Source organism: Pseudonaja textilis, chromosome 5 (assembly GCF_049901715.1).
Source record: "Pseudonaja textilis isolate UNSWEBS1 chromosome 5, rPseTex1.2, whole genome shotgun sequence".
NCBI lineage: Eukaryota > Metazoa > Chordata > Lepidosauria > Squamata > Elapidae > Pseudonaja > Pseudonaja textilis.
Window position 1 is genome coordinate 75,799,877 of NC_141994.1, and position 15,845 is coordinate 75,815,721.

The following is a 15,845-nucleotide window of genomic DNA, read 5'->3' on the forward strand; positions in this document are numbered from 1 at the left end:
CCCCCGCCCCCAATCGATGCAATGCCTGTGGACTTTCAGGGCTTCCTGGCGGGAGAGAGTAAGGGAGACCCGGAACTGGTGATCGGTGTCCAAGGAAGGGCTGAGGGGTCCGTAGGCCTGTCCGAAAAGCTGGCAGGAAAAGCTCTGCGCGGTGGGTCGGTTTTTATCAGGGTGCCTGGAGGGGAATCGTTGCCCAGGCTCCTCTCCAAAGTCTCCCCGATCCCTCGGATGAGCCTCCGGCTGCCGGGTGTGGCGGATTCTCTGCAGCGGGAGGTTGCCACGCAAAGGCTGCGGAGGGACCCAGGGGAGGAAGACTTTGGGAGGTGGGGGGCAGGACGGGGGGGCTGTGACTCAGTGCTTCCAAGCAGGACGGGCAAGTTGCCGCTCGGGGTCCTGCAGCCCCACAGCTGCCCGCTGCCTCTGCTGCTGCCGCCGGCTCCCAGCACAGCGTCCGCCTGGGCTCAGCTGCCGCTCTGCCGTGGGGAAAGTGCCCCCTCTGCTGGCCATGAGGAGGCACTGCAGCTCCACACTGGGCTGGTTGTTTCTGGGGGAAGAATGGGGTCTGGGGAGCAATTGCAGCAGCCACATCTGGCCATCCGGACAGGGTCCCCATAGACATCCATTCATCTACCTGTCAATCATCTATATCATCTCTCTATATATCATCTATCATCCATCTATACTTATTATCCATCCATCCATCTATCGATATCATCTATTTAATATCTATATAATTTCTCCATCTTCTATCTATTATCATCCATATCAACTATCATCATCAATCTATATCATCCATCCATCTATCTTCTATTATCTATCTATCTATCTTCTATTATCTATCTATTATCTATCTATCTATCTTTTATTTATCTATTATCTATCTATCTTCTATTATCTATCTATCTATCTATCTTCTATTATATATCTATCATCTATCTATCTATCTATCTATCTTCTATTATATATCTATCATCTATCTATCTATTATCTATCTATCTTCTATTATATATCTATCTACTATTATCTTCTATTATCTATATCTATCTATCTATCTTCTATTATCTATCTTCTATTATCCATCCATCCATCCATCTATATCTATCTATCTATCTATCCATCCATCCATCCATCCATCCATCCATCCATCTATATCTATCTATCTATCCATCCATCCATCCATCCATCCATCCATCCATCTATATCTATCTATCTATCTATCCATCCATCCATCCATCCATCCATCCATCCATCCATCTATATCTATCTATCTATCTATCCATCCATCCATCCATCCATCCATCCATCCATCTATCTATCGCCCACCTTGTATCCAAAGACTCTGCAGGCACCTCCCCGTGAGGCCCACAGCATCCCACAGCTGTTGGCACAAAGATTTTGGTGATATTCACTCCTTTTGCTAGTTTGAGGATGGGGTGGGGTGGGGCTGTCACCCCAATTGAGAAGGAGAGGCGGGGAGTTGCGTTACCTGCCTTAACCTGCTCAGGGGAAAGAGAGACCTGCCCCCCCCCCCCCCATGAAACCCTCCTGCCTGGAAGGGGTTGCCCTGGATCTCTGCTCGGAGGGAGGGCAGCTCCCAGCCCTGAAAGACCAGCAGACGGGGGGTGGGTGTAAAGAGTGCCCAAGAAGTGGCCCTTCTCGCCCCTGGCCTGCTAGACGTCAGAGGATTGGAAGCCCCCCCCCCCCAGGTCTGTCCCTGGATCTCCGTTAGAGGCCGGGAAATGGGAAACCAAAGCAGTGGGACCAAAGGAAGCTTCCGGAGAGCACTGCTTGGGGCTGGGGGGGATCCCCCTCAGCCCCCTCTGGATCTGGCTTCCAGACCGCTGGGGATCCCCAGTGCAGCCTGTCCCAGGTCCAACCTGGAGGAGCAGCTCCCGCGCCCTGTTTCTCAGCCTGGAACCAGAAGCACCTGTCTGGTCTGCAGCGCAGCCCCCCGCACACCAGCCCCCCCCCCGATGTCCTTGGCCCGTGAGCAGCCTCCCCATGAGGGCCACCGGCAGGCGAGGGCTGCTCTGCGGGCCAGTCGGTCCCGGGGGTGTCGTCCCCACCCTGTCTGTCCCCCGAGCCAAGATGACGGGGAGGCTGGTGGGTCTCCATTGTGCCCCGTCTCAGGGTCCCAAGTAAGACCCCCAACCCAGGAAGACTCCGAGGCCGGCATTCCCTCACGGGGGCCCCTTTATTAGAGATGTCGCCTTGATGGGCCCATCTGGGGAAACCCGAACCTGAAAGCCCCCCTTGGGTTTCCCCCACCCAAAGGAAAGTCAAGGCCCCTCCCCTGCACCTGAGATGTTCCCCAGCCCGGCCTCCTCTCCAGGTGCAGCTGAAGGTCCTCGGCTCCCAGAGAAAAGGATGCGGTTGGATCCCTCCACCCACTCCATGCAAGCCCCCCCTCCCAGTTCCCCCCAGCACTAAAGGTGGCAGCCCTGAAGACCCAAAGAGGAAGGGGCCCCCCAGGGCTGACACCCAGGGGAATAGGGGCATCGGGGGGGACCCGGTGCAGCCTCCCCCCTCCAGGCTCATCTTGGAGAAGCTGTGGGCCAAGAGCAACGCTCCTGGTGCCTCTTCTTCGCTTCTGCGTCCGAGAGAAGGGGAAGCGGGCTCAAAGCCCCCTGGGGCACCTGGGCACGTGGAGGGGTGGAAGGGCCCCCCCCCCCTCCAGCTGGGTTCCTGAAGAAGGCTGCTGCTCTTTCCCCACAGAGACGAGAGAAGACCGGACCAAGAGGCTCTTCCGACATTACACCGTGGGCTCCTATGACACCTTCACTTCGCACAGGTGAGCTCAGCCCCCGCTGCCTCGGGTCCGCTGGTGGGGGCGGGGGGTTGCCTGCCCCAAATTATCGGGAGCCTTGCAGACCCTCTCGAGTGTGTGTGTGTGTGTGTGTGTGTGTGTGAACGTGGTCTTGTGCCTTCTTCATGAGAAGCTTTGGCAGGGTGGTTGCGTCTAAAGCCAAGCTAATGGCCAGAAATGCCCTGAGCAAGATTGAAAAGCTGCCCAAGCAAAGCCACAACTCGCCCGGTCGTGACGGCAGAGTCACCGGGGGCCCCTGGGTGGAGAAGCCATGGGCAGCATCTGGAGGTTCTCGGGGGCTGATTTCAAGGGAGACCCTCAACTTCTCACAAGGTTCTGTGGGAGAGGAAAGGCAGGCCAAGGGGTGCTCCCTGCACTTTCAGGAGGGAAGATTGGGACCCAGAGGGGGCGTCAGGAGAAGGGCCGCCACGCGGTGGGGTTTTCGGGGCTCTCCCGAAGGCCCCGGGGCCCTGGACCGGCTCTCCTGCAGGAGGAAGGCTCCTCAAGCAGGTCCCGAGGCAGGTCGGGGGTCCCGATGCCCTAGCACGGATGGGGGCCTGGAGAGTAAAGCCATGGTGTGGCGGTTTCCCCATCTGGCACTGTTGCTTCGTTTTGCTTTGATACGTTGCGTGTGGCCCCGAGTCGCTCGGAGGCTCGGGGGGCTTGAGAGGGAAGGAGGGAAGATTTTATACTCCGCTAGTCACTGCTGACTGGGGGGGTGGGGGGCAGCCCTTGTCTCTGTTTTAAGGCCGTGGAGCCCAAGTGCTATTGCTGTGACGTGGCAGAGTGCCGTGTCCTCCCCCCGAAGGGCTGCCTGTTTATCTACTCGCCTCGCGTGCTTCCAAACTGCCAGGTGGGCAGGAGCCAGGCGAGGACGGGCGCTCACCCCATCGTGCGATGCTTGGGTCTCAAACCGGTCCGTCGGCTTTCCAGCTCACAAGCCCCAGCCTCTGAACCGTGCAAGTTGGCCTCCGTTGGGATCAGCCCTTTAAACTGCTGACTTGGAGGTTGCAGTCACGGGGAGGCCCCGCTGAGTGTGCGAGGGGCTCTCACCCCACAGAGACTCCGGAGGGCCCGTCCTGGACCCCGCTAAGCCAGAGACGGCCCAGCCACCGGGGCTCTCCGGCCGTTCTTGCTTTCTCATGAGTTTATAGGAGGGAATAGGAAGAGTGGGAAAGGAAGGGAGGGAGAAGGGAAGAGACAAGCTATGCTGGCTGGAGAATTCTGGGAGTTGAAGTCCACAAGTCTTAAAGTTGCCAAGTTTGGGGACCCTGGTTTTAGGAAGGAGGAAGACCCTCCCTCTATCATGTCTGAATTCAGCGAGCAAATCAGAAACCGGGGGGGGGGGGGGCTAAGAACCTCCCCCCCCACACACCTGGATGGCATTAGAGGTGCATTTCTGCTCTTTACCTAGAGGGGGGGTCAGCTCAGGAGGAGGGGCCTTTGGAAGAGGAAGGGCCGCATTTGGTCTTTCGGGGCTTTGGGGAAACGGGGGAATTGGACGCTTCCATTGTTGTTTAGGTTCCTGCGTGTGAGAGAGGCAGAGATGGGGGGAGAACCTGCAGGCGTCCGTGTTGTGCCGTTTCCCGGGTTCAGGTTTCAGATTCACGAAATCCGGTTGCTCAAGTACCAATGAAGGACATTTTTTTGTAGCTCAGGGTTGAACTGAGGGGTCCCTGGGGCTCTCGGAGGTGGGTGGTTTCCTTGCAGACGTTTCATGACCCAACTAGGGAACATCATCAGTGCTGGAAGGGAGAGGGGTTTGCAGGAGGACAGTGGGGGGTCTTTGGTGGCCTCTGAGCTTGGTGGGGTTTTTGCAGACCTTTCATGACCCAACTAGGGAACATCATCAGTGCTGGAAGGGAGAGGGGTTTGGTGGCCTCTGAGCTTGGTGGTTTTCTTAGAAACGTTTCATGACCCAGCTAAGGAACCTCATCCGTGCTCAAATCCCACTATTTAATCCTGGCCTCCGGCCAGAGGACGTGGGGAGCATCAGCTGGGAGGCGAAGCTTGGAGGTCTCACCAGGACCGCCAGGCAGGACAATTGAGCAAGAAAGAAAAATCCCAGAGCCCAGGAATTGGGGGGGGGGGAACGGGGGGAGACAGGGGGAAAGCATGGAATGAAGAGGGGATCCAGGAGAATCTTCCGGGGGGGGTGTCTAAGGATGCTTGCCTTGAGAGAGGGGGGCGGTTGTGTTAGAAGACCTCCAAGCTCCCTTCCAGCCCTAGGACTCTATGATTCTATGAGCCAAGAGGAGCAGAGCAGGGCGATGGAGTAACAAGGAAAGAGAGGCGCCCCCCCCCCCGCTTTCCTCCGTTGCAAGATGGGGTGGGGGGTGCTGGCTAGAAGCCCCCGGGGGGCTGCGGTGGTGTCTCTGCTCATCCTCAGCTCCCCCGTATGGAGGCGGCGGCAGAGAGGGAGGCGGCCTCACCAGGCGCCCTCAATTCAGCCCAGATGTGCTTAACCACGTTGATCACAAACGCGAACCAGCCCGCTGCGATTTCTTCCCCAAACCGTGATTCATGGAATCACGTTCAGCAGAGGCTGGGATCATTCCTCGCCTCCAGGCCGTCTTACTCCGCCTCTCCCCTTCATTTCGCACAGCCTCTTAATTGCCTTCGTTGCTTCACGAACAGAGATGGGAAATGCGGTTGATGATCTCGGTCGCCCAAAACTGTTTTAAAGAACCCTTCCTTCTTTTGGGGGGCTAAACTCTTCAAGGGGACTTTCAGCCCTAGGCGGCTGTCCTGCAAGAGGAGGGGGCCTGCCTGCCACCCCGCCCTGCCCAAGATGTTAGCCGGATTGCAAGCCTTGGACCTTGTAGCAGCTTTTCAGCCCAGAGGGAGGCCTTTTTCTCTGCCTTCATTGCTCTCTCTCTGAAATTGGGGGTGGCGGGGGGGTGTCATTAAGAGACCCCATCCTGCTGATCTTGTTTTGTGCCCACCGTATATAAAAAAGATGTTGAGACTGGAGAAAAAAGCGCTGAGAAGATGATGAGGGACTGGAGGAGCTAAAACCTACGATGAACGGTTGCAGGAACCGGGCCTGGCTAGTCTAGGGAAGAGAAGGACCAGGGGAGGCAGGAGAGCAGCCTTCCAATACTTGAGGGAGGGGCTGCCCCAGAGAGGAGGAGGAAGGGGTCAACTTCAGTAGTGGTATTCTGCTGGTTCAGGCTGGTTCAGGCGAACCGGTAGTAAAAAATCCAGTATTTCTTTTTTTTTTTCCTCCCGATGATCAGCTGTTCCGACATCAGCTGTGCCAGGATCCCCCTGGCTGTCTTACTGCTTTGCCCAGGAGGCAGAAAAAAAGGGGGGGGTGCTAAAAAACAGAAGAAGAAGAAGCCACGCCCACCCAGTCACATGGCCACGCCCACCTAGCCACACCCACAAAGCCGGTAGTAAAAATATTTGCATCCCACCCCTGGTCAACATATTTTCCAAAGCACCAGAAGGCAAGAGAAGAAACAATGGATGGAAACTAACCCAGGAGAGAAGCAACCTGGAATTAAGGAGAAACTTCCTAACAGGGAGGACAATGAACCAGTGGAACTGCCTGCCACCAGATGTTGTGGGTGCTCCATCACTAGAAGTTTTTAAGAAGAGATTGGACAGCCACTTGTCCCGAAAACAGGGTGTCCTGCTTCAGCAAGGGTTAGACTAGAAGACCTCCAAGGTCCCTTCCAGCTCGATTATTCTGACTTGGGTGCCCCTATACTAGGATAAGCAGGTCCTTGAACGACCAGACTCGATTCAAAGTCAACGCAGTCCAGCTTCCCAGCAACCAGGGAGCACCATATGTGTCCAGAAAGGGGGTTCCCTTCTTTTGCGCCCCTTCAGTGTCAGATTGGATTGAATTGCATTGCACTGAGGGCTTGATTTGGCCAAGTGCGATTAGACAGACAAGGAATTGGTCTCCAGTGCAGGGGCTCCAAGCGTACATGCAGAGCAACAGAATATTGATAATCATCATCACAATAACGCCAATAAAAGAAGATAATAAGAAGGATAAATAGAATAGGATAAATAGAATTTGGGGGTGCGGATAACTAACCATCGGAATTCGCCTCTCCACACAATACCCTTAGCGAAGCGTTTGCAAACCGGCACCTGCATTTCCTGCGTCGGATGAGGAGGGCACATATTTCTCCTTCCGTCCTGGTCACTTTTTACACAGGCACGATTGAGAGCATTTTAACAAACTACATCACTGTTTGGTTTGGTGGTAGAAAAGAATTAGAATTAGAATAGAATAACAGGGTTGGAAGGGACCTTGGAGGTCTTCTAGTCCAACCCCCTGCCTAGACAGGAAGCCCTACACCACTTCAGACAAGTGGATGTCCAACGTCTTTTTAAAACTCCCAGTGTTGGAGCAGCCACAACTTCTGGAGGCAAGTTGTTCCACTGATTAATTGTTCTAACAGTCAGGAAATTTCTCCTTTGTTCTAAGTTGCTTCTCTCCTTGATGAGTTTCCACCTGTTGCTTCTTGTCCTGCCCTCAGGGGCTTTGGAGAACAGCTTGACTGGCTCTTCTTTGGGGCAGCCCCTGAGATATTGAAACACTGCTATCATGTCTCCCCTAGTCCTTCTTTTCATCAGACTAGACATACCCAGTTCTTGCAACCGTTCTTCATATGTTTTTGTTTGGTAATAGTGCCTCAGAAAGAAAGTCCCTACAGAGAGTGGTAAGGACAGCCAAGGAGATTATAGGAAGCTCGCTTCCCATTATTCAGGATGCCGCTTATAAGCGCCATGTGCTTAGAGCTCAAAGCATTGTTAGACCCCCCTCCCCCCGCACACTTTAGGGTCTGTTTCTGCTGCTCCCCTCTGGGGGGAGGTTTCAAAGTATTTCTAGCAGGACCTCCAGATTCTGTGACAGCGTTGTTCCCTGCGCCATCCATCTGGTAAACTTGCAAGATTCGTTTCTCTCGCCATGTACATGTATACATCCAAACTAGACTGTTGTTTCTCCATGTCATATAATATACGTGGGTATGTGCATATTATTTATTGGTTTGTTTGTCATCTTTATGGAGTGTATATAGGAGGTGGTGACCCTTTGAGAGTTCTATGCAACGAAATTTCATTTTAACGTCTGCCGATTCGTGTACATCCAAAGTGACACTGAAGTTACTCTCAGTCTAAGAAGCCGGCTCCTAGAGCGACCCAGAGTCGGCCACAACTGAAGCACCAGTGTGGCGGGTGCAGAGGAGGGCAGGGCCGAGGAGTGGGCTTGTCTGACTCCAGCTGAATTTTGCCCCTTCCTCTGTGTGCCACTTCCTTGTCTCGCACCTCGAATTGTGAGTGTCTTGTCCATGGCAACGGTGTTGTCGCCTGCCTTTGGACTGTTGGCCCAGCCCTTCTTAATCTGGTGTGTAGCGTTGTGGTATCTCCCGTGCCCATCCTTCCTGCTCCTCAGCCTCCACCGCTGTGGGGCGAGGTGGGCCAGGCTAATTCGGCTCTGTACGGGCCTGGCTCCACGCCACATGCGCGAGACGGAGCTTCAAGGTGGAGGAAGCAGAAGGGACACATCAGGAGGGGGAGGGGCCTGCGGAGGGAGGAAGGAGGGCGGAGGCTGTGCGCCAACACAACAAACGCTTCAGAAGGGTCAGGCAGCCCCGGCGATGCACAACCCATCCTTTCAGCTGCGTCCACCAAGTTGTGCGACTTCGGCCAAGGAATGTAGAGGAGGAGAAAAGAAATGGGACAGGTGGACAAATGAACCGGAGGGCCTGGTTTTAAGGCAACCTTGATCTTCTAGCCTCTAAACCAGGATTTCTCAACCGTGGCAACCTTAAGAGGTGTGGACTTCAAATCCCAGAATTCCCCCAATTCTCCAGTTCTGGGAGTTGAAGTCCACACCTCTTACAGTTGCCACAGTTGAGAAATCCTGGTTTAAACTTAGAATTCTAGCGTTGGCCAAAGCAAGAGAGATCCATGTCCATGTCCTGCCCAGGACAAGACTTCAAAGGAGGACAGCAGCCACGGACAACCGTCCCTCTTGACTGGAGCAGGCTCCCAAAGACGATCCCACAATTCCTTTGGGCTCGATAGTGGACACCACCCTCACCTAGATCTGCTCCACTGGGCGTTTCCAGGCAGAGGTTGGCCAGGGGGTCCGAGGGGGGTTGGATGCTTACCTTTCTACTCCTACCCCAGGGGAGCCCCTTTCCAGAAGAGGCGGGGCCAGCAGAGTGGAGGCTCCATGCTGGAGAGCAGGAAGGCACACCTGGCTGTCAGGTGCTGAAGGATGCATTCCCACAACAGCAGGGATTAAAAGAAGCGGGTATACTTTCAAAACAAGAAACCTACAGCCTCGGTGGCACAGTGGTCAGAGTACAGTATTGCGGTCTCCTGCTGCTGTCTGCCAGCTGACTGCAATTTGGCAGATCGAATCCCACCAGGCTCCAGGTGGACTCAGCCTTCCCGCCTTCCCAGGTGGGTAAAACGAGGACCCCGATGGTTGGAGGGCAAGAGGCCGACTCTGTGCACTGCTTAGAGAGGGCTGTAAAATCACGATAAAGCGGTATATAATTCTAAGGGCTGGGTGCTATTGCTATAGTTGCACTTCACTAACAGATTTATATATTATATAATATAAGCGAGAGCCAGTTTGGTCTAGTGGCTGAGACCCCAGGCTAGAAAGCAGGAGGTCATGAGTTCAAATCCTGCCTTAGTTGGGATCTTGGTTCGGTCCCGCTCACGCTCTCTCAGGCCGGGGCACTTCGCAGGGTTGTTGTTGTATGGAAAAGAGGAGCAGGAAGGTATATTTGCTGCGTTGAGTTATTTGTCAAAATAATAAAGGAGAGATACAAAAATAAACGGATGGACGGATGAATAGATAGATGAGATAGACACAGACAGACAGACAGATAGATGAATGTAGGATTTGTGGATAGATAAGAGATGGAGATGGACGGATGGGCGGAGAACTGATAGTCAAACATCTGGCTGTGCAGGAGGGGCAGGTGAGGGGCTACTTAAGGTGAAGAGAGAACAAGGGGCTGCTGGCTGAGGATGGGGGACAACTCTTGGGAGTGGTGCTGGCCCTTAAGGGGGTTCTGCACCCACTGGTGATGCTGTGGGACGTCTGCAGGGGGAGGGGGCCAAGCCAAGATGGCAGCTGCAACCCCTAGCCTGACTTCTTTGACACACACACCCCCCCGAAAAGATCTCTGGGAAAGTGTTTGGGGGGGGTTCGCGTCTTGTTTTGCCTTCCGCATCCAGGAAGGAAAACCCCCCCTCCCCTCTGGGGCACGAACGTCGGCCCCTCCTCCCTCCAGCCAGGGATCCCCAAAGAGCCTTTAGAAGAGCCTCCTTTGCTTTCCACAGATTGATGCGACGGGATGACAGATTGATTGTCCACTTTATTTGTGCCCGTCTTGTAGCAAAGAACTCTGAGCAGCTCCTAGTTGATCCTCCTGGCGTAGGAGTCCTGGGCTGCCCCTTCGGCTGCAAAGCCCAGTTTCCTTAGGATATTTTATTTATTTTATTACATTTTTACACCACCCGTCTCGGTTGGGGAGATTTGGGCTGGGACCTTTGGGCTCTTCCTGCCGGGTGGGAGAGAGCCTGCTGGGGCGGGGGGGCTGGGGTCCCCTTGCTTGCCTGGGGAAGGGTCTCCTTAGCTAAGGTCTCCTTAGCTAAGGGAGACCCCGTCCCTTGGCCCTCTGGGGTGCTGTGGCCTAAAGGCGCGTGGGCAACCCCCGTCAGAAGGGGCTCCCTGAGGGCAGGAGCCTCAGTTCCAGGGCAGGCTCGTACCTGGAAGGGGGGGAGCAGGTAGCTAGATCTCCTGGTGGCCCTCCATCCACGTGCAAACCAGGCAAAGCAAAGGCTGCCAGGGAGGCTGCCTGGTCTTCTCACAGGGCTGGATTGAGTGCTGTAAAGGTTAGGAATAACCACTGGGCCAGCTGGCCTTTTCCTTGACTGGGGGGGCAGGCAAGGAGGCCTTTTCCACCCAAGGCTCCTCTGCAGTGCCTGAGCCCCCCAGCCCCCCCCATATCAGCAGGTGGAAGCAGGAAGGAGTGGCGGCTTGGCTGAAGGGGGCAGCAACGCCCCTCCCTCATTCGGGGATGCTGTGTGGCTGGGGAAGGGGGTGGGGCGGGGTTGAGCCTGTGTGTGTGTGTGTGTGTGTGTGTGTGTGAGGGAGGGAGGGAGGGAGCCAGGGGTCCGCGTGAGTCTGCTGCAGTAAGTGTGAACGCAGCACTCCCGTGTGAACGCCTGTGCATGAAAAGGAGCGCCCCCCCCCCTCCAAACTAGGGCTGGCTTTGGACTTTTCGGGGTCTCCGGGATTTCGGGGTGGGGGCGGCGAAGCAAGGGAGGGGCTTGCAAGGGGGCCAATCTCAAGGGGCTGGCAGATCTCCGGGAAGCCCGTGCTGCAGTGGGGAGGGGCAGGACTTGAAGCAGGTGGGGTCTCTCCCTCCCCCACCCGAAGTCCAAAGAGAGGATGTGCTGGGAAGGGGCTCCCTCCCTCCCTCCCTCCCCTCCCCTCGGTTCTTCCACGGAGGACCCCAAGCCCAGCCCTCCCTCCCCATCCTCTCCGAATGACAGGCGGTTTCTTAGCAACGGGGGCGGGGCCAGCACGAAAGCCTACCCCCCCCACCCACCGCCCCTTCTCCTAAGCCCGCTCCCAACGAGGGAGCCGCTGCCCTCCTTCCCTCCCCGAGGCGGCGGGAGGATGGAGCGCGCTCCGCCCGCCTCCCTCGCTCGGCGGCCCCGCCATCCCCGGGCTCGGCGGCGCGCGGCGTCCGGCGGCAGGTGAGCGGCGGGCGGGGCGGGGCGGGGGTCCGGGCGGGGCGGGGCGGGGCGGGGGCTGCCCTGGGCGAGGGGGGGGCGGGGCGGAGGAGCCCCCCGCGCCATGCCGACCCCCAGCCGCCTCCTCCCCCCGCTCTGCTCTCTCCTGCCCAGTGACTACATCATCGAGGAGAAGGCGGCCGTCCTGCAGAAACGGGAGCATGAGGGCTTCGGCTTCGTCCTGCGCGGGGCCAAAGGTAAGCGGGCGGGGGCGGGGGGGCGGGGGTGCAGCGCACGAGGAGCCCCCTCCCCAATCCGGCGGCCAGGGGGCTCCTCTCCTGACGGACCAGCCTCGTGGCTTTGGGTGCCCCCGTGGCAGGCCTGCTGCAGAAGGGAGGGGGCTTCCTTTCTGGAGAGACCCCCCCCTATCGCCCACTGACCCAATTCGGCCCCCAGCGAGCTATCTCCTCCCCGCTCATTGGCACCCGGAGGAGAGAGCTGGCCTGAAAGGGGGAGGGGCGCAAGGGGGCTGCCTCGTGGGGGAGGGGTGGGCTGGGGGGCAGGTCCCACCTGCTGCTGGGATGGGCGGAAGAAAATGCGGGGGGTGGGGGGCGAGGTTTGCCCTCTCCAGCGTGAGGGTCCAAGATTCAGCAGAGCAGCAGCAGGAGGGAGGGAGGGTCTCCTCCTCCTCCCCCTCCCCACTTTCCCCCTTCCCCACCCCTCCCTTTATCTGCAATCAGCCAGCCGAGGGCCTCCCCTTCCCCAGCTGACCTGGGTGGAGCTTCCCTTGCTGCCCACTCCGGCCCCTGGTCTGCAGGGCCACCCCGAGGAGCTCGGGGCATGGCTCCTTCTCCTCCAGGGGGCTGGGTGGGGTGGGGTGGGGGGCAAAGACCCTGCCTGCTGCTTCCCGGGTGCAGGTCGCGTGATGCTGCAGCCACCTTGGTCCCCACCAAATGGAGGGAGGGGCGCAGCTTGGGGCTTGGCTGACACCCGAAGCCCCGGGCAGCTGGTGGGGGGAGGGGCTGGGCTCTGCGCAGGGGCTGTGAGAAGGACCCTGCCCAGGTCGGGAAGAGAGCGAGCCGGCTTCGGTAGGAGCTGCTGGCGTTCTGGCCCTCCCAGAGCACTTCAAGGGAAAGCCGGGTGGAGATGGCCTCCGGGGGGGGTCAGGACCTGGGGGGCGCAGAAGGAGAGAGGTGGGGGGCAGCCCAGAAGGTCACATGAGCAGCCCCCCCCGAAGGCAGAGAGGCACAGAGCCAGGGAGGGGGCTCAGGGCTAGGCAGGAAGGCTCAGGGGAAGGGCATCCGGAAGACATACTCCAGGTGTGGGGTCCTCCGCCCTCACGCTGGGGTCTCCAACCTTGGCCCCTTTAAGCCTGGTGGGGAATTCTGGGACTTGAAGGCCTCCCGGCTTAAAGTTGCTAACGTTGGAGACCCCTGCCCTGTCGTGCTCCCCTCTCTCCTGCCCCCTCGGCAGTGCCCGCCCCCAGATGGCCCAGCCAACGTTTCTTACGGCCTTCGCCTTGTCCCAGGCCAGTGTGGGAGAACTGCTGTGCTTGTCCTGAGATGAACCAGGGATACAATGGCATTTCCTCTTCCCACCCAGGCCCCCTCCCCTTATTCTGGCACTCCCTGAAACCGGCCAGTCGTAGCCGTGGGGACCCCATTCACTTTGAACAGAGGCAGGAAAAGGAGTAGCCGTCTGGATGATCTTTTGAGCTCTCTGCCAATTCAAGGATGGGCGGGAGCAGAGGTCCACCGGGTGGGGGGGTGGGGCTCAATTCTAGGGTCTCTGATCCTGACTGGGGAGGGAGTAGGGGGAGCCCGTGGGCCCCCCTCCAAAGGGCTTGGTTCCCACCAAGGCTGGAGGTGGAGATGTTGCTACACCTGGTTGGCATTCCAGGGTGCAAAGTCCCGGGACCTCTTCCGCTGAATGCCTGGGCTCTGGGTTCCAGAAGCAGAGAGGGAGAGCTGGGACCCCCACCCGGCTCTTTCCAAATGAGGAGGGGGAGGCGGAGAGGGAGAAAGGAAGCACCGCTGACCTGAATGTTCAATTTAGTTCATCCACGCAACGGAGCTCTGACTTTTTCTAAGAGCTGAATCGCGGCAAATGCCGCACATAATTCAAGAGGAGGCCAGTCTGTTTGCGGCAGGCCGGGAGGGAGCGCAGGATTTGGACCAGTGGGGCCAAGAGCATCTGGACTTGAAGTCCTTCTGGTTCAGGAACAGGGTCCCAGCTGCACCCACCCTCTGGCTTGGGAAGGGGGGGTCCTGCAAGGTGGGTGTTATCTCCGGGAAGGGGCCCCTCGGCATCTGGTTCCACCGAAGCCGGTCCAGCTTTCCTTCGGATGCGCTTGGTGGCCTTCAACAGACGCTCTTGCCTGCAACCATCTCCTTGCTCTACGGCAGGGGTCCCCATCCTTGGCAACTTTAAGCCTTGTGGACTTCAACTCCCTGAATTCTGGGGGTTGAAGCCCACACGTCTTAAAGTTGCCCTGGTTGGGGACCCCTGCCCTACAGGACAACGTCACTCTTCGTTCCCTCAAGGCGGCCAGCTTAACCAGGCAACCGTGTCCCAAGATTTCAGAACCGCGTGAGCCATAGTTGGACTTCTTACCTGGGTTGTCCCCTCTGGGGTGGGGCTGCCCTAGGGCTCACCTGGCTCACCTCTGCCCTGGGATCACCAGGGTCAGCAAGCCTGCCTCGGGAGCTGAGGCAACCTTGCTGACCCTGGGTTGGCCCAGCTTTAACTAGGCTGGCTCCAGTGGTTTGGTCAGGGCTCCTGGCCTCAAGTTCCGCCAGCGTCGTTGCTCCTTGTTTTTCGGGGTCTGTGCTGGCCTCACGCCGCCTCCCCTTAAACTCTTGTTCTCCCTTCCCCGCAGTTCCTTCATTACCTTCCTTCACACAATAAAAGCGCTTATTACCTATTCCGCTGCTGGGTCTCTCCAGGCAACAGAGCAACAGGAACAATTAAGGAGAGGAAATAATACAATGTCGGATAATCGGAAATCACGCACGTCAGAGGGAAGCAACCAACGCCCAGGTGGCCCACTGTGAGAAGGCCAAACGGGGGGTCCTTCCCACACCCTCTTCCCACGTGGGGCTTCCAGGTTGCCCCAAAGGATACTCGGCGGCAAAACAAGCTTAATGCGAGATTAAATATTCACGGTATTTGCAGTTAAAGATGCTGAGGTTGTCAGCTGGAAAGGGGGCAGCCCAGGTTCGAGACCCGACTTCTGCGTGATGGGGGTGAGCTCCCGTCCCTTGCCCATCTAGTCATTCAAAAGCATGCGGATGCGAGTAGATTAATAGGTACCCCTTGGATGAGAATATAGCCTGTGTGCTAGCCTGTGTGCATATAGCCACGTTGGCCACATGACCACGGAAAATGTCTTTGGACAATGCTGGCTCCCTCGGCCAAGAAGCAGATGAGCATCCCAGCCTTGGTTGGACTCAACTGGACAGGGGAATCCTTACCTTCTAGTCCTCTTGGTCATTCCAGGAATTTTCAGGGAACCCTAAGGCTGGAAGAGACCTTGGAGGTCTTCTAGCGGAGCTCCTTGCCCAAGGCAGCAGGCCTTGTAACCAACAGCACCTCAAGTACGGTCAGAAATGGTGTAGGGCAGGGTGTCCAACCTTGGCAACTTTAAGGCTTGTGGACTTCAACTCCCAGAATTCCTCAGCCAGCAAAGCTGGCTGAGGAATTCTGGGAGTTGAAGTCCACAAGTCTTAAAGTTGCCAAGGTTGGACACCCTGGTGTAGGGTCTCCCACTTGGGTGGGGGTTGGACTAGATGACCTACTAGGTCCCTTCCAACTCTGATTGTCTGTTCAATCTGTTAAGAACTGGAACTGGAGGGGATAACTGAGGCCTGCTATCATGTCAGCTCCCCAGTCCTTCTCTTTGTTAGGCTAGACGTAGCCATCCTAGCTCATCAGATGGTTTAGCCTCCAGGCGCCTCCTTCTCGTCGTTGCTCTTCTCTGCACTATTTCTGTGTTTTTGCTTCCATCCTTCCTTGACCTCCTTGTGGAGGTGGAAAGGATCCTCTCTCCGTCGTGGGGGGAACGTTCATCCTTGAAGTGGGAAGCGAGTGAAGCCGTTGTGATCTCTTCCAACGGCTGCTTTGAGTTCTGCCTGGACTGTGCCGACTGATGGAGTCCCAGAAATGCAACAAAAAAACCAAAAAAAACCCCTTCACCCCATTCAATCCACAGTTACAGACCTGGACTTTAGAATCTGATTTTATTTATTTAAAAAAAATATATGTGGCTGCCCACCTTATAACTAACTCTGGCTGCTCTCGACCAATTATG

General features: G+C 56.9%; 1 protein-coding gene across 1 annotated transcript in view; it reads left to right on the forward strand.

Annotated features, from left to right (window-relative positions):
* Positions 1-15,845, forward strand: part of SHANK3 (SH3 and multiple ankyrin repeat domains 3) — a 214,249-nt gene that overhangs the window by 142,609 nt on the left and 55,795 nt on the right. The window contains exons 14-15 of the mRNA XM_087935444.1: positions 2,716-2,791; positions 11,711-11,793. Of these exons, the coding sequence (XP_087791570.1) occupies positions 2,716-2,791; positions 11,711-11,793 (159 nt within the window). The remainder of the gene's footprint in view (positions 1-2,715; positions 2,792-11,710; positions 11,794-15,845) is intronic.